We start from the raw sequence: 20121 nt of genomic DNA, 5'->3' as shown, positions 1-20121 counted from the left end.
AGTCTCCCCACACCTCTACCCATCACACTCTCCCCAGGACCCCCACTCATCACAGTCTCCCCAGAACCCCCACCCATCACAGTCTCCCCAGACCCCACCCATCACAGTCTCCCCAGAACCCCACCCATCACAGTCTCCCCAGATACCCCAACCCATCACAGTCTCCCCACAGCCATCAATCACAGTCTCCCCACATACCCCCACCCATCACAGTCTCCCCAGACCCCCCCACCCATCACAGTCTCCCCAGACCCCCCACCAATCACAGTCTCCCCAGACCTCCACCCATCAGTCTCCCCAAACCCCCACCCATCACAGTCTCCCCACACCTCCACCCATCACAGTCTCCCCAGACCCCCCCACCCATCACAGTCTCCCCAGACTCCCTTCACCCATTGCAGTCTCCCCAGACCCCCCACCCATCACAGTCTCCCCAGACCCCCACCCACTGCAGTCCCCCTGGACACCTCCCCCACCCATCACAGTCTCCTAGGGCTCCCTGCTCCCTCCCACCCATCACAGTTTCCCCGGACCCCCCATCCCACCCATTGCAGTCTCCCTGGACCCCCCAGCCGGTCACGGTCACAGTCTCCTTGGACCCGTTCCCACCAGTCGCAGTCTCCTGGGACACCTCCCCCTACCCATCACAGTCTCCCAGGTCTCCCTCCCAGCCATCACAGTCTCCCCAAATATCTCCCCATCCATTGCAGTCTTCTCAGACCCTCCCCTCCCACTGATCACAATCTCCCAGGACCCCCCTCTCCCAGCCCACATGCAGTCTTTCCAGGAACACCTTCTTGGAGTCCAGACACTCAGGTGCCTTGGAAGGGGCATCAGTGGTGAGAAGGGATCTTGCTCCAGCTCATGAGCGGGATGTGTATTGAGTGTTTACTCTGAGCCAGATCCACGTGGGACTTAGTGCATGGTGTGTATTTTCTCACTAGACTCAACCACACACATAGCCATGCATGTGGTTATCTTCACCTCACTCAAAGGGAAATGAGGGTGAGAGAGGGTCGGTGACCCACCCAAGGTCACTGTAGCAGTGGTGCGCTGGGAGGTGAGCCCAGAGCTGCTGAAGAACTTAGATTCATCACTGTAACACCATCCTGCCAGCTGCTGTGGCTCAGGCCCCCATGGCTGCACAGCAGACCAAGTGAGGAAGAACCTGGGTACTTGCAGGCCTTGGGGGAGGAGAGCTAGATGGTTTGCAGCACTGCCCCTGGGGTAGGAGAGTCATGGCACTTGGGCCATGTTTGCCATCCCTGCTTTCAACTCACGTGATGCCATCCCAAAGCATCTGGCTAGGATTGCTACTCAGAAATAGGGCCCACCTTATTCCACATGGTTAGAGGGGTGCCTTGTGGAATATGCTTCAAAAGGTGCCTGGCACCTCATACGCCATTGCCATCTGCTAGATGCCTCCACCCTCAGTTTCCATAGAGGGGCAAGGCTACGTGGTCTCTACAGAACACTCCAGCTCTCTGCCAGGATGGATTCATGGAGATTGATGGCTTTTTGCTGTTCTACTAGAATTCACTTTTTGTTGGGAAGATGTAGGTACCTCGGGCCAGCAATGGGCCTTGGGAAGGAGCCGATATCCCTGCTCTGGTTGGCATCCCCAGGGGAGGATATGGTGAAAGCAGAGATGAGAGGATGTCATAGCCCCTTTCCGCTGATTTCAAGTTTGGGTTAAGCCAGTCTGCTCCAAGGTGTATTGCAGGAGAGCAGGGGCAGAGGGACAGGGGTGGGAGGAGGCGAGATGGGGCAGGGTTGTGTGAACCCCACTCACACTGGCTGGAACTGCTTCTGCAGCTTTGTCAGGAATCAGCCAAGCTGGCCTAGACACCTAGGCCATGGAACGACCCAACAGGGCCGCATTTGGCTCGGGGTAAATTGATATGCCACCAGCCAGGTCGGCTGCTGTTGAAACCCACAGGTTCCTGGCCTGTGAGGGGAAGGAGCTTAGAGAGTATGTCCACCAGCCCTTCCTCAATGATGGACATGGATAAGGACTGAAGCTCAGTGTTGGGGGCACACTGCTTCAGACCCAGGGCCAGTTAATGGCAGAGGTGGGGCATGAGTCTGCTGTGGGACTCTGAGGGGGACTGTCAGGCCCATGATTCACTCAGGGATATGATGGCTGACTGGAACCTATTGGTGGCAAGAAAACAATCTTCAATCTCTTTCAGCACAGGGCCTCTGCCTCTTGGGATCTGGGTACACTAAGCAAATAGGACCATTTCTCCACGTCTTCATGAGTGGCCAGTTTGGGCAGCTCCACTCATGACAGATGAGGACACAGGGTCTCATCTCACACCAAGAGTCCTGCCCCACTGAGAGGATGCAGCTTCCGGCATCTCACTCAGGACCCGGTTCCCAGGGAAACCAGGCCTTTCTTATCAGCAAAACGGTGCCCAAGTTACAAACTGACATGTGAGACCTCCTCTCCACACCAACACCCCCAGCCAATGGAATGGGAGGTTAAGATCAGGTACCTACTCTGTGGAGACATTGACAATGGTGGTCCGAGCAAAGTGACTGCTCCAGTCTGAAAGAGAAAGAAGTTGCTGACCTTGAGCCTGGCTCCTCAGTTGCTGTGGGGCACCAGAGTTCAAGGTTCCTGGACGAATTGCCTGGGGTCTGGAGATGCTTGCCTTTGTCCTCCTCTTCCTTCCGGTTCCCCAGAGCTTGTCCCCAACTTTAAACAAAAACATCAGAGGCCTCTTTTCCCTGGCACTGCTGACTGGCGCTCTCGGGAGGAAAGCGTGAACACTTCTTTGTGTGGTATCTCCAGGGCACGATTGGCACATAATGGACACCCAGTGAATGCTTGTTGAAGGTACCAGCCATCCAGCCATGAGCAGAATGATGACATTAGCAACACTATTACCACTGGCAATGTCCAGAAAAGGCAACACTGCCTTATTCAGAGGAAATCCTTCTGGCTAGGTGTATTAGTTTGACGGTTCAGATACTCCCTTGTAAAATGTATCTAAAAATCCTGCATGATATTATCACTGCCAACATACCAGCTCTTAGGATGAGACAAGACAAGGACTCGGATGTTACTCTAGTAGTGGAATTTGGTGGCATGGACACTCTGTGTGCTAAACTGAATTAAGGTCTACCTCTGGCCAAGGACAAACAGGTAGAAACCTGGAATCAAGGTAAAGCTGGTTTCCACTGGGGCATTTAAGGTGCTATTCTGCACCACCCAGTTGTACAGTCTTCATACAGCTCCGTTCAGCTTCATGATTCTAAGTGAAATACTACCAGCTATTCATTGAGCATCTGCTATGTATATCAAGCACTGTGTAGGTATGTGATCTCCCAATCCCTAAGACAGTTGAGGAAAGTCAAGCTCGGGAGACTGATTTGCCATATACAAGGTTAAATCACATGTTAGCGGCCAGACGCGGTGGCTCATGCCTGTAATCTCAGCACTTTGGGAGGCTGAGGCGGGCGGATCACTGGAGGTCAGGAGTGTGAGACCAGCCCAGCCAACATGGTGAAACCCCATCTCTACTAAAAATACAAAAAGTAGCCAGGCGTGGGGACAAGTGCCTGTAATCCCAGCTACTCAGGAGGCTGAGGCAGGGGAATCACTTGAACCCAGGAGGCAGAGGTTGCAGTGAGCTGAGATTGTGCCATTGCACTCCAGCCTGGGCAACAATAGCAAAACTCTGTCTCAATAAATAAAATAACATATTAGCTAGGCAAAGGTATTTTCTGGGGTGCAGGTGTGGGTAAACATCGTGGAGCCCTGATTTTTCTGTTTTGGAAGCCAAGGTCTCATCCACAATGCTGTTCTGTCCAAAGGGCTTACCCTCTTCCAATGAGTGGGAGCAGAGGTCCCACAAGACAAATTCTGCACTTACAGTGTTATGTCCAACAGAGTGGGTTCAGAGATCTTTGCAGTGGGTCACATGTCACAAAAGGGTCCCCAGGAACACCCAGCCAGAGTGGGGCCGTGAATGAACACTCAGTTCCCAACTGAATTAATACTATGTGCCTGCTGCGTGCCAGGCCCTGGGTCAAACCTGTGACAAAGGAGGAATCGTCTCCAGTCTCCACCTGAGAGAAGTGAAGCATGGCTTGTCCAAGTTCACACAACAACAAACTCCAAGAGCCAGGATTAAAATAGATGTCTAGACCCTCAACCCCAGCCCTGACTGGCTTGCCTGGCTGCCTCTCAGGTCCAGCTGCTGCCCTGGGGCCCACTGAGCTCTGCCTACCCAGAACGGATCCAGTATAGTTGATGGGCAAAATGATGCCCAGGGAGGGGATGCAGATGATGAGCACGAAGATGATGAGGTGGTACTGGAACACAATGTAGATGCGTGCGTCGTCCCCACACTTGTTAATCAGATCCTCGTCCCTGGAAGAGACACATAGACAAGGACATGCCTCGGGAGCCAGCGTGGCCACCACTTGTTGCAGGGAGGTAGAGGGAAGGGCAGCAAATGATCACCGCCTCCCCAAGTTTTTTTTTTTTTTTTTGAAATATTACCCTATATCTCAAAGCCTCTGTTATCCCTGAAGTATACCTTAACTGAATTTCACAGACATATCAAAGATAGGGGCTCTGTTACAGATACACACTCAGGAATCCAGAAACACTCTTGAAATAGAGCATTCATTCATCCTTTTATTACTTCTTCAAACATTTTGAGTGGTTGCTATGGTGCAGCCATACCACCAGACAAAGCATTCATGGTATTGAGAGGCAGCCTAGTAGGAAAAAAGGAACTACCTGAAACCCACGAGAGATAACGAGCTATCACTCCACACTGCCAGATTTGCCAAAGTTGGGAAGTTGGACAACACTAAGTGTTGGTGAGAGTGTGGGGCATTGGGAGCTCTCCTGTTCTCACGGGTGTATACACTGGCCCAGTTACACTGGAGAACAGTTGGTATTATCTACTGAAATGGAAATCATGCACATTCTATGACCTAGCGATTCCACTCCTAGGTTTACACCCAACAGAAATGCATGACATGTGTACCCAGAGACATGTATAAAAATTTCATAGATGCATTACTTGTAACATCCTCAAACTGGAAACAACTTACATGCCTATCAAGGTGAAATGGACACAAGAGCTGTGATATATAAATCATGAAATACTATACAGCAGTGGTCCCCAACTTTTTTGGCACCAGGGACCAGTTTTGTGGAAGACAATTTTTTCCATTGTTTCTGTAGTCACTGCCCCAGTTCAGGTCACCAGCACCTCCCACCTGGACCATTGGAATAGCCTCCTTAACTGCTCACCTTGACTTTGGACTTTCTCTAAGGCCATTCACTCTCCACACTTCTGCCTAAACACATATATCGTTTTGACTTTCCTACTTGAAAATACTAATTGACTCCCTACTGTCTCTAGATGAAAGCCCAAGATTCTCAGTATGCCAGTCAAGATCCCAGCTGAGGCCCAATGCGGTGGCTCATGCCTGTAATCCCAGCACTTTGAAAGACTGAGGCAGGTGGACCACCTCAGGTCAGGAGTTCGAGGCCAGCCTGGCCAACATGGTGAAACCTCGTCTTTACTAAAATTACAAAAATTAGCGGGGCATGGTGGTGCGTGCCTGTAATCCCAGCTACTCAGGAGGCTGAGGTAGGAGAATTGCTTGAACCCAGGAGGCGGAGGTTGCAGTGAACTGAGACTGTGCCACTGCACTCCAACCTGGGCAACACAGAGAGACTCTGCCTCAAAAAAAAAAAACCCAACTGATCCTTCCAGCCCAATCTTTTACCCTCCCCTGCCACACTTACCACGAAATCTTGCTTCTAACCACACCAGATTTACCATGTCTAGGTACACCCTACTCATCTCTGCAACAAACTAGCTCACACAGTCCTTTACTTCTCCTTTTTTTTTTTTTTTCCTGAGACAGAGTCTCGCTCTGTCACCCAGGCTGGAATGCAGTGGCATGATCTCGGCTCACTGCAAGCTCCGCCTCCCGGGTTCACACGATTCTCCTGCCTCAGCCTCCCGAGTAGCTGGGACTACAGGTGCCTGTTACCACGCCCAGCTAATTTTTTGTATTTTTAATAGAGATGGGGTTTCACTGTGTTAGTCAGGATGGTCTCGATCTCCTGACCTCGTGATCTGCCCGCTTCGGCCTCCCAAAGTGCTGGGATTACAGGCGTGAGCCACCACGCCCGGCCACAGTCCTTTACTTCTGATGTGCCCTCCACATCCCACATCGTGCCTGTCAAAACTCTTCCTGTCCTCTAATGCCTAGCCCAAAACTGTACTTTTCCAGTTGGAATTCATTTATCTCTTCCCCAGATGCCCTCTGCACGGCAATTATAACCCTCCCATTCTGAATTCTATGAAGGGAGTCTTGTTCACCTTTATTTCTCCAACCAGATCGCATGCGTTTGTGCATGGGGACTCTGCTTGACTTATTGCTGCTCAGTAAACACATTAAACTGTCTTCTATGACACTGCTCTCAAGGGGTGCTGGATGCACGGTGCAATGCCCTGCCTTCCTGCTTTCCCAGATGCTGAGTCCCTGACAGAGGGGCCTCCATGATAGGAGTCTTTGGGTAAGGGTGGGGTGGAGGGGTTTTAAGGATGGGCAGGACAGGACAGATGGAGCACATTGAGGGAGAGCCCATGAGTATGTGGGGTCTGAGGTGGAGGAAGAGCTGTGTGCACACATGCACGTGTGTGTGCATGTATATACGAGGGTGCACGCGTGTATGCCTATGCAGTGGGAACACAGAGTTCTGGTAAGTGTCTGCGCTGCTGAAGTGTCTGGTTGGTGTTGAGGAATCAGGAGAAAATAGGTAACTTGAGGTCGGCTTGCAAGGGAAAACGGGTGACTTGGGGTCTGCTTGCTTGCAAAGTGGGGTCTGGCATTCAAGAAACCCAGAAGGTGAGGTGGGCAAGGGCTGCCCCGCTGCTCTCCAGGCACTGAGGCTGAGAGAGGCCCGCCCTTCTGCCCGATGTGTTTGCTTGGGCAGAAGGGCGAACACATGATACTCTGAATGATGTTCACAGAAATCAAGCAGATAGCACAAAGGAAGGATTTCTTTTTCCTCGTGTGGAGTTCACAAAGCATTTCTATAAGTATGTGAGTAATGATTCAGCTATTAAAAGTGGTCCTTCCCTGAGGGGCAGTGGGCTGTGCCCAGTTCCCACTTCACCAATTGTCACCCAGGAAAGCATCCTTCACTGGTGATGGGCCGAGGTGGTGGGGAGGGTATGGAGCTCAGGCCCTGTCATCCTAGGCTGGGGGAGGCTAACTTTTCCAGGAGCCTCCACCCCCAATCCCCAAGGCAACACGGTCACAAGCTCACAGAGCCCGGGCACTTACTTCATGGTTATGCTGTTGAAGAACCAGGAACAGAAGCCCTGGGGGGAAAGGAGAGAAACTGTGAGAAAACTCAGGCCCTGGCCCGCCCTGCCCAGCTCTGGGAACCCAGGCGGCCGGGTCATCTGAGGCAGCTGCGGCAGTGTCCGGGGCCTCCTTCCTCGGAAAAAGAGTCTGAAGGCAAAGTTGGGAACCGGTGACTGTGGAGGGAGATGCTTCCTTGGAAATGAGGGGACATCTCTGCCTTCCTGTTATAGGAAATGGGGTTTAGAAGGTGACTCTTGAACTGGAGGGGGAGAAGTGACTCCTTCTGGGGTAAACATCTGTCGCTCTCTGTCTGTCCTTCATGCTTCCTTCCGGAGATGCCCTTCCCTGGATGCATAGGGTCCAGTGGGCTCCTACTCTTACTCTGTCCAAGTGGGAATTTGCCTCCAGTGACTAACTGGCCAATGGGAACTTTACCCAAGTGGGGCCAATTAAAATTTCCTTAAGGAAGCCAGGCATGGTGGCTCACACTCTTAAACTCAGCAGCTCAAGAGGCTGAGGCAGGTGGATCACTTGAGCCCAGGAGTTTGAGTCCAGCCTGGGCAACACAGCAAGACCCCACTTATTAAAATTAAAAAAAAAAAATCCCTTAAGGAGACTGATATGGGTGTTGCAAGGGAGAAGGTCTCTTTCCCTCTGAATTCCTGCACCTCGGTAAACATCATGAAGCCTGGAGTGGTTTGGTGGCATCTTTGATGCCATGTGCTGAGGGTACTGTCCTGTTGATATCTTTCTCTTGGGGTCTTGCTGTCTAGAGTTTCTGGGTGGTGGGGAAAGGTGGCCTCAGCCATGGGGAGACTGGTGGGGGACTAGAGTCGTCTTTGGAATGGTGTGTAAGAGCGGGGGCTAGGGCCTGCAACTCTAAAAGCTGCCAGCTCTGGTAGCTGGTGAAGTTACCCTGGTGCCTGCTTCTTTCTGGGATCCCAGAGGACTTAGCAAATGCTTGCACAAGGTTACAGCTCTAGAATGACTCCATTTGGGTCATGTGCACTTCTGTGAACCGGGCAGACCTCTTGATTGACAGTCCTCTGGAACCACATGGACTGGGGAAAAGGTGTTTCCCAAAAGGAAGCAACTATCAGCCAACCTGACACAGGGCAGGAGACTTAGAAGGTGGGCCTTATGCCAAGGAGAGCAAAGGACATCTGTTTCTTTTTTGCCTTTCCTCGTTGCTTCCTTTTGAGAAGGCACAAAAGAAACAGCAGTCCCTTGTTCCCCTTGGCATAAGTCCCACTTTCTAAGGCCCCTTCCCTGTGTTGGGTTGGCTGATAGTGACAATGGCCAATCGGTGGGTGTTCACGGCAGGATATTCCTCCAGCTATATCCTGGGGAACTAAATTAAGGATAAAGGTTCAGGTGTGAGTCAGAGCAATGAAGGGGAATAGCATGCTGGTGGCAGCAGCAGTGGGGAGCATCCCCAGAGAGGGGTAACTAGTAAGGCAGAGCTGGGCCAAGAGAGGTCCAGTCACCCCTCCTGCATGGAGAGTCTGTCTCCACGGCCCAGCTGGGCAAACAGGGTGCGACTAAGGGAACAAGTAGCTTTCTTTTTTTTTTTTTTTTTTTTTTGAGACAGAGTCTCGCTCTGTCGCCCAGGCTGGAGTGCAGTGGTATGATCTACGCTCACTACAAGTTCCACCGCCTCCCAGGTTCCCGCCATTCTCCTGCCTCAGCCTCCCGAGCAGCTGGGACTACAGGCACCTACCACCACGCCCGGCTAATTTTTTTGTATTTTTTAGTAGAGACGGGGTTTCACCGTGTTTACCAGGATGGTCTCGATCTCCTGACCTCGTGATCCACCTACCTCGGCCTCCCAAAGTGCTGGGATTACAGGTGTGAGCCACCACGCCCGGCCATAGGTAGCTTTCTTGATGGTCCCTCATGATTAGGCAACACTGGGGACACACCTTCCTGGGAATGTGTTTCTGCCCCTTCCACTCCAGGTGCACAGGTGTATACTAGAATAGACAGAGGATGGGTCATCCACCAAAGGGCAGAGGTCATGAGTAGAAGCATGGCCATGAATATCCTGTATGGCTATCTCTCTCTGTGTGTGTCTGTGTCGTGTGTGTATGCGCGCGCGCGCGCGCGCGCACACACACACACACACACACACACACACTCCCTCCCCTGAGTCCCGTTGTGGCTCTGAAGGCATAAACCATTCAGAAAGTTCAGCAGCTGAACAGCCACATGAGAGGCAGACACAGGGCCACAGTTCCCAGGAGCCAGCTCAGCTGACGTGACAGAGTGGCAGCTGTCAGTTCACTTCGCCTATCTGAGCTCCCACCACCTGGGGGTAACAATGCCTGACCCAAATTGCTCAGGAAACCATGGTGAGACCCATTTTCTTCACCCACACCACCTGGCCCTGGCTGAAGTCTCCCCATCCTGGCTGGACACTGTGGGGGCCGCCTCACTGAACTCTCTGTTCCCCATTTAATTTAATGTATGCCCTCTTCAGTTTGCTGCCATAGGGATTTATCTTCTAGACTTTTAAAAATAAAACTTTCTTTTTTGTCATTGTAACAAGAAAAAAAATCAAAGTGATGTTTCTAAAAGTAAAGCTGCGAGCCACGTTGCAAGGTAGGTGTTGCTGCCCTTTTTCTACCTAGGAAGCCTCCAAGAGATGAAGTCACTTGTCTGAGGCTCTGCACTTTGGAGAGGGCAGATCCTAGCAAGTGAAGGACCCAGCCTCTCAGGGGATGACAATGGAAGGAATGTAGCTCCACTTACTTAGCACAGTTGACAAATACGCATCAGCTGCTAAGTACATGGCAGGCTGGATTGGACGTGGGGTGCAGTGATGAGCAAATCCAAGTTCAGGGCTTGTGGGAACAGACACACTAGACTGATCTCGCAGATGAGGGATCGTTACAGACAGGGTTAAAAATGTTAAACAGAAGGAATGCATTTTCTGTGGCCATATAACAAGAGATCTGGACCCAGGAAGGGTCGTCAGGGCTCCCTGCGGAAGTATGCTTCAGCTGAAATCTCAACAAAAGGTGAGCGACTCCGAGAAGGGCCACTGGGTAAGGGGGAGAGGGAAGAGCCTGGGAAAGGACTGGTGGAGGGAAGCAGGTGGCCCTATTGAGAAACTAAAAGGTAGACCCATGTGGCGGGGATAGGGGAGTTGGGAGGAGTAAGGCAGGATGGACCAAACTACCAGGCCACGGCACAGCATCTATAATTGATTCCGCGGGCCCTAGGAAGACAGTGAAGGTCTCTGCAGCAGAAAATATGTCCCCAGGCAGGGGAATCTCTCTGGATGCAGGTGGAAAATGGATAAGGGCCCTAGAGTGTGGACTTAAAGGGATCAGTTAGAGCTACTGCAGTTGTCCAGGCAAAAGGCTGATGGAGGCCTGGACCAGGGAATGGTAGGAGGGAAGGAGAGAAAGAAAGTGGGGAAGGTCAAAGCAACACAACGTGGAGACACATTGGCCATGCTCGGGGTCCTGGGTAAGAGGGAGAGGAGACCCTGGGGAGGATGGTGGGAGGTCTGAGACCAAGGTCACAGGAACAGGTGGGTGTGGCGGGTTATCATGAAATGTTTTGGACAAATGGAACCCCAAATGACCACAATATCCATGTGGAGGTATTTTGAAAGACATTGAATAAATCGGCCTGGGGCCCAGTGAGAGTATTAGCTGAAGACAGGAATTTAAAAGTTTATGTGTAGAGATGGCAAAGGAAGTCATCAGTGTGGGCATCACTGCCCAGGAGTCAGGGCGAGGGGAAGGGTATGGGATCAGCTGGTTGAGGAGACTCCCAGTGTGGAAGAGAAGCCTGCAAAGGAGACACAGTAGGAGCAGACAGACAGCTAGAAGGAAAACCCAAAGAATGTGACGTCACCTATGCAAGGGAGAACACCCATGCAAGAGAGAAAGACGGTCTATGGGGTTGCACGTTTTGGAGAACGCAGGCGAGATGTGAACTGAGAAAAGTACATTGGATTTAGTGGCGGGGCGAACCACTGCTGACCTTCAGGGTTGTCTGGGTGGAGTGATGGACAGGAGCTCACATTTGAGGAGGTTGAGGTGTGAGTGGGAGAGGAGGTATGGGTGGGAGGGGAGGTGTGAGAGGGTGGGGAGGTAAGAATGGGAGGCGTGAGTGGGAGGCATGAGTGGGAGAGGAGGCATGAATGGGAGGGGGCATGAGTGGGAGGGGAGGCGTGAGTGGGAGGTGAGAGGGGGAGGGAGGCATGAGTGGAAGGCATGAGTGGGAGAGGAGGCGTGAGTGGGAGGTGAGAGGGGGAGGGGAGGCGAGACATAAGTGGGAGGCAGGGCTCCTGAGTGGCAGGGGAGGCATGAGTGGGAGGCAGGCCATGAGTGGGAGGCGGGGCTTGAGTGGCAGGGAGGCCTGAGTGGGAGGTGGGGTGTGAGAGAGGAGGCGTGAGTGGGAGGTGGGGCGTGAGTGGGAGGGGAGGGGTGAGTGGGATGGGGCGTGAGTGGGTGGGGAGGCCAGAGTGGGAGGGGAGGCATGAGTGGGAAGGGAGGCTAGAGTGGGAGGGGTGGCGTGAATGGGAGGCGGGGCGTGAGTGGGAGGCGGGGCGTGAGTGGGAGGCGGGGCGTGAATGAGAGGCCAGGTGTGAGTGAGAGGTGAGGAAGTGGTGACCGCAGCATGGGCCACTGTCAGAAGTTCAGCTGTGTGTGGGGGTGGGGAGGGAGGACGTTCTCAGGGCGCCCTCTCAAAGTATTCAGGGCCCCACTGAAATGTCACCACTGCCCAAAACCATCCCTGACCTCCCCTGTGCCGCAGATCCTCTGTTCTCCACTGTGCCTTATCACCAGTCTATGTGCTTCTGTCTGCTCGTCTCCCCTGCCCGGGGAAGACAGCGCCATGAGGCAGGACTTGGTGCTCAGCTCCCAGTCCAGTGGCTGGCAGATAGCAGGTGCTTCCCAGCAAGTGGCTGAAGGGATGCATGAGTCGGGTGAAGGGCTGGTCTTCGTCAGGGAAGGGGAGGAAGCAGCATACTGCGCTCCACTAAACAAGGCTGGGGAGCCTGAGGCTGAGGGAATCCCTGCCAGATGACTAGAATCTTCTATGTGAAATGGGAGGTGAGGCCTTGACTCAGAGTCAGAGGCGAGGACATGGGCAGGACAGGACTGTGAGAAGGGTTGGAGATTTGAGCAGAGAAGACAAATTAATGTTAAAAATCTCTCTAAGATGTTTTAATTAGTTAACACTTACTTGGCACCCTAGTAGTAGGTATGGTCAATATCTCCATCTTTCAGGTGGGGAAACTGAGTCTGGGGGAGGCTGAGGAATTTGGAAGTGGTTGAGCCCGGCTGATTGCAAAGCCCCAGGGTCTGAGCCATGCTTCTCCCTGTGCACACCACGCCCGCCTGCCCAGCGCGGGGACTCCCCCCCCCAGACTGCTACCAGCACTCACCTTGTCTCTGCGTTCCATCTCCAAGGAAGTCTCCGAGGGAGAAGTCTTCTCGCTCTGCTCCCCATAGATCAGCGAGGTCAGGCTGCCAGCCAGGGACAGGGCAGGGAGGTAAGAAAGGAAAGAAAAGGTCCCAGCTGCCTGCCCTGCTCCCTCTCCACTCCCTGGCTGAGGGCTGCCCTCTGCTCTGCAAGGGGCAGGCATGCCTCAGCTCCTTTGCTGAGCACACAGCTCTGGGCACAGACAGCAATCGCCCCGTGCCAGGTGCACCAGGCATCCTGGGAGTCCAGTCACGTGATCCAGAAAGTCTAAGACCAGAGAAGAACATGGCCTTGTGCCCGGGGATGGCTGCCCTCCAGGTCCCCTTCCTGCAGGGAGGGCAGAGCAGGGGCAGAGGCCACCTGCTGGCGAGACACCTGCTGCAGCTTGGGCACTGGGCAGAGCCGCGTCCTGACCATGGCAGCAGGTTCTCCCCAAGGAGGCAGCAGGTTCTCCCCACGGGGGCAACAGCTCACCCATCTCGACCCCTCCTCACCTGTCATTGTGTATCAGCAGAGCCAGGCGCCCATAGTCCCACGCAGCTTTCCGGAGGAAGGAGTAAACCAGAAGGACGAGCTACAGGCCAGGAAAAGCAATGTGGGGTGGGAGAGTTCATGGATCCCTTCCCCTTGCCTGGCCCCCCGCATTCCCTTGGGGAAGACCCTGTCCCTAAGGTCCCCAGGGAGCTCCTCCACTAGAAGGTGAGGTCTGTTGGAGTAGGGGCCATTCCTTTCAACTCTGGGTTGCCAGTGCCCAGCAGCTGCTGGGTACAGAGTGGACACTCAGAGTTCGTTGAATGAAGGAGCTGGTGGTATGTTCAGAACTATGGGACCAGAATGTGCCTTGAAGACCTCAGCAGTGAGAAACAGGAGGGAGGCCAGGTGGACCTTTGGACAATGATGCATGGAAGAGAATCCCAAGAATTCTGCCTGTTCCTCCAGCCTCTTCTCTCCGAGGCCCACCTACCCGGGCCACCCTGGGCAGGACTGACATTCAGGTAGTTCGTATCACTGTGGCTGTTGTCCATTTGGACAACTGGGTCCCCCACTGCGTCACCTGTGAAAGTTCAACCCTGTCTGAGGCTTTACTGTCTGCCTCCTGCAGTGCCCAGGACTCACCACCCACAGGGCGATGTTGAGGCACAGCACGGTGGGGACACCCCCGAAGGGCTGCCCCTGGAGGACGGTGCTCCGAGACTGGAAGCATTCATCCACTGTCATGTTCTTTAACCTTCCCCCTGTACTCAGTTCCTCCGGTGAGGCAGACATCATGGGAGGTTCCCTGGGGAACAGAGGGCATCCAGGTCAGACACAAAGATTCCCTTGCATTTTGCAAAACACAGAAGCCTGATGGGGAGTTGTGGATGGGCACCGAGTGCCTTGGCCAGGCTGGGCCACTCCATACCCAGGACAGGAAGGTGAGCCCACGAGACGGCACACAGCCCTGTCCTGCAAGAGAACAGCTGCCTCACACCCAGGGCTGGATGACAGACTGGCTCCAGTTTCCTGGGAGAGTTCTTATTTTGTACCACTGGATCTCTGGAACGAGAGCTGTAAAATGCACATCCAAATGGGTCTTTCCAGTTCTACCTTGGGAAGTTTTTCTTGTATATAAATGAACAAATCTCACAAAGGTGGGTCAGACCCCGGCGTGGAAATGTTCATGTTGGAAGTCAAAACCGCTGTGTTCACGGAACGCCCGTGCAGATAGGGTTCAGTGACAACCATCTCTGCATTCAACAATCTCTGATTCAGTCACCATCCAGCCATGGTAAGGGCCATAGCTCTTAGGGGATGCAGTGCCTGGCATGTGCAATGACTCAAGAAAGGCCCTGTCTTTTTTTTTTTTTTTTTAACTTCTGTGGGTACATAGTAGTTTTATGGAGTCCCTGAGATGTTTGATACAGGCATGCAATGAGATATAAGCACATCAGGATAAATGAGGTATCCATCCTTTTGAGCATTTATCCTTTGGGTTACAAACAATCCAATTATACTCTGTTAGTTGCTTTAAAGTGTACAATTAAATTATTTTTGACTATAGTCACCCTGCTGTGCTGGTGAATACTAGGTCTTATTCATTCTTTTCTTTGTACATATTAAGTATCCCCACTCCCCACCACTCCCATACCCTTCTTAGCCTCTGGTAACCATCCTTCTACTCTCTATCTCCATGAATTCAATTGTTTTAATTTTTTGCTCCCACAAATAACTGGGAATATGTGGAGTTTGTTATTTCTATGCCTGGCTTAGAAAGGTCTCTGTCTTCCAGGCATTTGAACTAGGGAGACCAGCACCTGCCCAGGGACCTGAGCCAACTCCGCAAGCCTGAACATTCTGGTGAGACACCAATGCAGAGCCTGCCATCCCTGGCATCGCATTCCTCAGGCATGGATAAGAGTGGGAAGGGCGGGTGAAAATGGGAGGTGTCCAGTAGCTACTTGAACTTATCTGCAAGGTAGTTGTTCTCTCAAAAGACCATTCATTTTGCCTTCAGACCTCACCTCTACCTGGAAACCCCTCACTTCCATTCAAGCAAAGTAGACTCATTCATCCATTCATTGATGCATTGGAGTATTTGGTGAGCAACTGCTTTATGCTAGACAAATGCACCAGTGAACAAGATAAATAAAAACCCCTCCCTTGTGGGATTCCACTGGGGAGACAAAGTGGAGGGATGCAGGTGAGGTTAGAATTGTAAAGGGGTGATTGGGGAAGGCCTCGCTGAGAGAATGACATTTGAGCAAGGACTTGAGGGAGTGAAGCATGCAGTTGCGGGGGAAGAGCACTTTAAGCGGAGAAGAGGCCCTGGGCTTGGAGCTTGCCCGGAGAGCTGGGGAAGCAAGCAGATCAGTGGGCTGCACAGGGCAGGGTGAAGGGCATGGGGAGTGAGCCATGGAGTGAATTAAAACGACTTTCTTTTTTTTTTAAAGAGAGAGAGACTTGCTCTGTCACCCAGGCTGGAGTGCGGTGGCACGGTCCTAGCTCACTGTAGCCCCCAATTCCTGGCCTCAAGCAATATTAAAGAGTAGCTGGGACTACAGGTGCATGCCACCACACCAGGCTAATTCTTAACACTTTTTAATAGAAACAAGGGTCTCACTATGTTGCCCAGGCTGGTCTCAAACTCCTGACCTCAAGTGATTCTCCTGCCTTGGCCTCCCAAAGTGCTGGGATTACAGGCACGAGCCACTGCACCAGGCCCACAATAACATGATTTAATGAGAACTCTTTGATCCTCATGTGGAGACTAGGTGAGGGAGCAGGGGGGTAAACAAGCAGAGAAGCAGACGTGGAGAGCTCAGCCAGGGTCCAAGCAGGAGACAATGGTAGCCTGGACTGGGATGGGCGCAGTGGAGGTGGGAGATGTGCTCAGATTTTGGAAATACTCTGAATGTGGAACCAACAAGATTTGCCAGCAGATTAGATAGGGGATGTAAAAGAGTGAGAGGAGTCAAGGATGACTCGCAGGTTTTTGGCCTGAGCCACTGGAAGATAGAGTTGCTGTTATGGAATGGGAGAGGCAGAAAGTGCAGGATGGAAATGGACAGTGGAGGGGGAGTGGGTGCAGGGGTGCAACCGGGAGTTGAGTTTGGAACATGCTAAGTGGAGATGGGGAACAGAGAGTTGGAGAGGTGAGTCTGCAGTTCCTGAAGAGACTGGAGACGAAAAATTTGAGACAAAAGCCACCAGCATAGCGACAACTCTTCGAGGCAAAGCCCTAAATTACAGAAGAGAATGTAGCGGGAGGAGAGATCCAAGGTGGGAGCCTTGGGTGCACCAATATCTACAGGGCAGGGGAGGAGAAAACAGAAGGAGACTGAGAAGCAGCAGCCAGGGAGGAAGGAGGAAAAGCAGGAGAGGGTAGTGTCCTGGGTTGAATGAAGACAATGTTTCCAGGAGGAGGGAGGAATCAGTGTTGATGTGGTCAAGAAAGATGACAACTGTGAATGATCCATGGTCTCTCTCTCTCTCTCTCTCTCTCTCTCTCTCTCTCTCTCTCTCTCTCTCTCCCCCCTTCCTTTCTCTCTCTCTCTCCTTCCTTTCTCTCTCCTTCCTTTCTCTCTCCTTCCTTTCTTTCTCTCTCTCCTTCCTCTCTCTCTCTCTTTCCTTTCTCTCTCTCTCTCCTTCCTTTCTCTCTCTCTCTCTCTCTTTCACTTGAGGCACAAGCCACTGCGCCTGGCCAAATTAGCCATGGTTTAAGCCATGTGCAAGTGGCCAGACTGGAATAGGCTCCAGAGAGAATGACAGGAGAGGAATTGGAGCCAGTGGGCAAAAACAGCTCTCTGGAAGAGTAATTGGAGGTGAAAGTGGTTACGATGGGAGAAATAACACATTGTATAGCGGTGGGAATGATTCAGTAGAAGAAGTAGGAGGAGGCGGGAACTGCTGGAGCAAAGTGAGACTGTGAGAGGGTTGGGAACTAGTGCACAGTGGAGATGTTTGCTGAGAGCCAGGCTGTTGGCTGGGTGAGCGTGAGGGAAGGCAGCACACATGCCCAGGTGCTGGCTGGTCCCAGGGGTGGCAGCAGGAGCCAGTGAGTGTTCTGTCCTTACTGCTTCTAGTTTCTTTTTCTTTTTTTTTTTTTTTGAGACAAAGTCTCACTCTGTTGCTCAGGCTGCAGTGCAGTGGCACCATCTTGGCTCACGGCAACCTCTGCCTCCAGGGTTCAAGTAATTCTGCTACCTCAGCCTCCTGAGTAGCTGGGACTATAGGTGCCCACCACCACACCTGGCTAAATTTTGTATTTTTAGTAGAAATGGGATTTTGCCATATTGGCCAGGCTGGTCTTGAACTCCTGATCTCAGGTGACCCACCCACCTCGGCCTCCCAAAGAGCTGGGATTACAGGCATGGGCCCCCATACGCAGCTTTGCTTCAAGTTTCTCAGTAAAAGAAGGAATGAGGTCTCAGCGCAGTGTGAGGTGGTGGTGGTGGGCGGATGTTGGGATGTTTGGGGACAGGAAAAAAAGGTAGAAATAGAAGTCTAGGGGAATGAGAGAGGATGGATTAGGGAAATGGAGCAGGATTGCCAGGCAACAGTGGGGCCCATGGAGGCTCATGATCTTGAATTGATGAGTGCAGTCAGACTTGCTATGCTGGATTCACCTGTATGGTTGCAGGTGTGGAAGACTTAGTTGGGATAGAGGTTTCCCCAAGCAAGTATGAGCATAAGACAAGAGGGCTGATGGTGTAGCATGTGAATAATTGTAATGATTTGCCATGGAATTTGAGCCAGGAGAGAAATAAGATGCAAGATGGGTGAGGACCAGGGAAAGGTACTGGAGTTCCAAGGGGAGGTAGAATTGTGGACGACTAGTTGGTGCAGAGCAGAGGGAGTTGCACTCAGAAAGTGGGATGTTGGGATGTTTGGTGCTGAGATGAAAGAGATTTCAGCTATTGGTGGTGATCGGGTCTCGGGCATGACCATGGGAGCGAGCAGTTGAGTATCAGAAGGATCATCTTTGTGGAGATGGGAACATAGACATCAGCAAGAATGAAGACAGGAAAAGCACTGGGGAGACAGTGAGGGGGGAAGGGGAGAGTAGCCTGGGGGACTCCTTAATGACTAACAAGATGTCTAGGCTGACACCTGTGGGTCCAAGACAGGGGGCTTTAGAAAGCAGGGAGGAAGAGTCTCAATGTTGCCAAGGGGAACAAGAAAGACACGTCTCCATCCCCAGGCCAGTGGTGTTGGTGGGGAAGCAGGAACCACCCTCTGAGAGGGTGGTGAGGGAAGCTGGGCTGGGGAGTCTCCCAGTCAGAAGGTGAGGAGACCGAGGAGCTGGGGATGCTCCTGAGGATTATGGGTTCCGCGACCCCGAATCTCAGCTCTAACGCTCGCTCATCGCTCATCGGGTGACCTTGAGCAAGGCACTTATGGTCTCCATGCCTCACTTTACTCCTCTGTAAAGTGGAAATGGCAACAGCCATTAGTACCCACTTCACACGGCTCTTAAGAGGAGTGAGTTAGGATGTGTTCATCTTGTAGAACAATGCCTGGAACACAGGGAGCATCACATAAATATTTGCAAAATGAAGAATGGAGATCCAGGGGGCACCATGGAAAGGTTCCAGGAGTTGGGGAGGGCTGAGAGATGGGGATGGAGCAGGAATGAAGGTAAAGGGATTGAAGCAGGGGATGGGAGGTGGCCTGGGAGTCTGGGCTGCTTGCGCTCACTCACAGAACCTGCGATGGAGGGCCTGAGAGTAGTCCTGGAAAAGGAAGGGGTGCACAAAACTCTTCCCACTCCCACCCTCTAGATTAGCATCTAGCAGGATCCGGGAGTCTCTTGCCTGTCTTTCTCAGTTTCCCTAATTCCTGCTCCATCGAGCTCTGCCTAGGCCACCCATGGTGTTCTTGTTTCTACCCCAGCTGGCTAATTAACTCACTCACTAGCACGTTTAGCCAAATGCAAACTCATAATAGTTACATCGAACACAGTACACTTTAATGGCATGCCTTCTGCCAAAGCATCAGAGTAGCGGCCAATGGTAATTTCTAGGGTCTCCTGGAGGGAGAAGCTGGCATCTGAGCTACCTCGGGCTCTAGGTCAGCTATGGCAGGAGGCTGCAGTTCTGCTGGTGGTCACTGGGAGGAGCCCGCACTAAGGAAGCGGGCAGGGGAAGGTGAAGGAAAGGCGATCCTGCGGGTGGAGAGGCCTGGGGAGACTTTTCCCACCTGAGTCACTTCTCCAGTGAAGGTCCACGTCAGGCGCAGAGGCTCCACTCAGCTATGGGGCTGCTGCAAAAGAACAAAATGCGGTGGAGAGACTACAAGACTTACAGACCCAGGAACTCCCTTGCCGGCAGCACCCTCCTTCAGGGCCCTTTTGGTCATCTTTATGCTCAAATGCACATCCTTTATTAGAGCTCTGCTTTGCAAATAGTTTCTCCTGGTCTATTGCTTTTCTTTTCATTTTCTTGATGGTTTCTTTTGAAGTGCAGAAGTTTTGAATTTTGACCAAGTGACCAAGCCAAGATACGAAGGGGGTGTAGGAGTTAGTCCTGTGCAATGGGAAAGCCTGGGCAGAGGCACCCATATTGGCAAAGACCCAGAGGGAAGGCTGAACATAACGTTTTGAGGAAGTGAAAATGAATGGCAGTGGCTACAGTGCAGAATAAATCACTACTGGCTCATTCATTCATTCATTGATTCAACAAGAATACATTGAGTATCTATTTCCCCTGGAAGTACAAACATGAGGTCCTCTCTAGGGAGCTCACATCCCAGCCTTTGGGGTTAGGGAGAGGACTGCTGTTGGGCAGCTTGGACCAGGTGGCCCTTCTGCCTGGGAGGACCCCTAGTTACAAGGCCCCAGCC

General features: G+C 52.3%; 1 protein-coding gene across 5 annotated transcripts in view; it reads right to left on the bottom strand.

Annotated features, from left to right (window-relative positions):
- The window catches only part of TMEM63C (transmembrane protein 63C), a 76830-nt gene that overhangs the window by 24284 nt on the left and 32425 nt on the right, over positions 1–20121 (bottom strand). For 4 of the 5 annotated variants that reach the window (XR_004057313.1, XM_030930628.1, XM_030930631.1 and 1 more), the window contains exons 3-9: positions 19480–19542; positions 13918–14080; positions 13296–13375; positions 12764–12845; positions 7333–7370; positions 4239–4381; positions 2503–2551 (exon numbers count right to left, since the gene is read on the bottom strand). Coding sequence is in view for 4 of the 5 variants with exons in the window: in XM_030930628.1 (XP_030786488.1) it covers positions 2503–2551; positions 4239–4381; positions 7333–7370; positions 12764–12845; positions 13296–13375; positions 13918–14070 (545 nt within the window). In the remaining variant the exon portion in view is untranslated. The remainder of the gene's footprint in view (positions 1–2502; positions 2552–4238; positions 4382–7332; positions 7371–12763; positions 12846–13295; positions 13376–13917; positions 14081–19479; positions 19543–20121) is intronic. The other variant, XM_030930630.1, reaches the window with a different exon arrangement.

Source organism: Rhinopithecus roxellana, chromosome 5 (assembly GCF_007565055.1).
Source record: "Rhinopithecus roxellana isolate Shanxi Qingling chromosome 5, ASM756505v1, whole genome shotgun sequence".
NCBI classification, from domain to species: domain Eukaryota; kingdom Metazoa; phylum Chordata; class Mammalia; order Primates; family Cercopithecidae; genus Rhinopithecus; species Rhinopithecus roxellana.
Note: the sequence above shows the minus strand (reverse complement) of the source record. Positions and strands in the feature narration are given on the sequence as shown.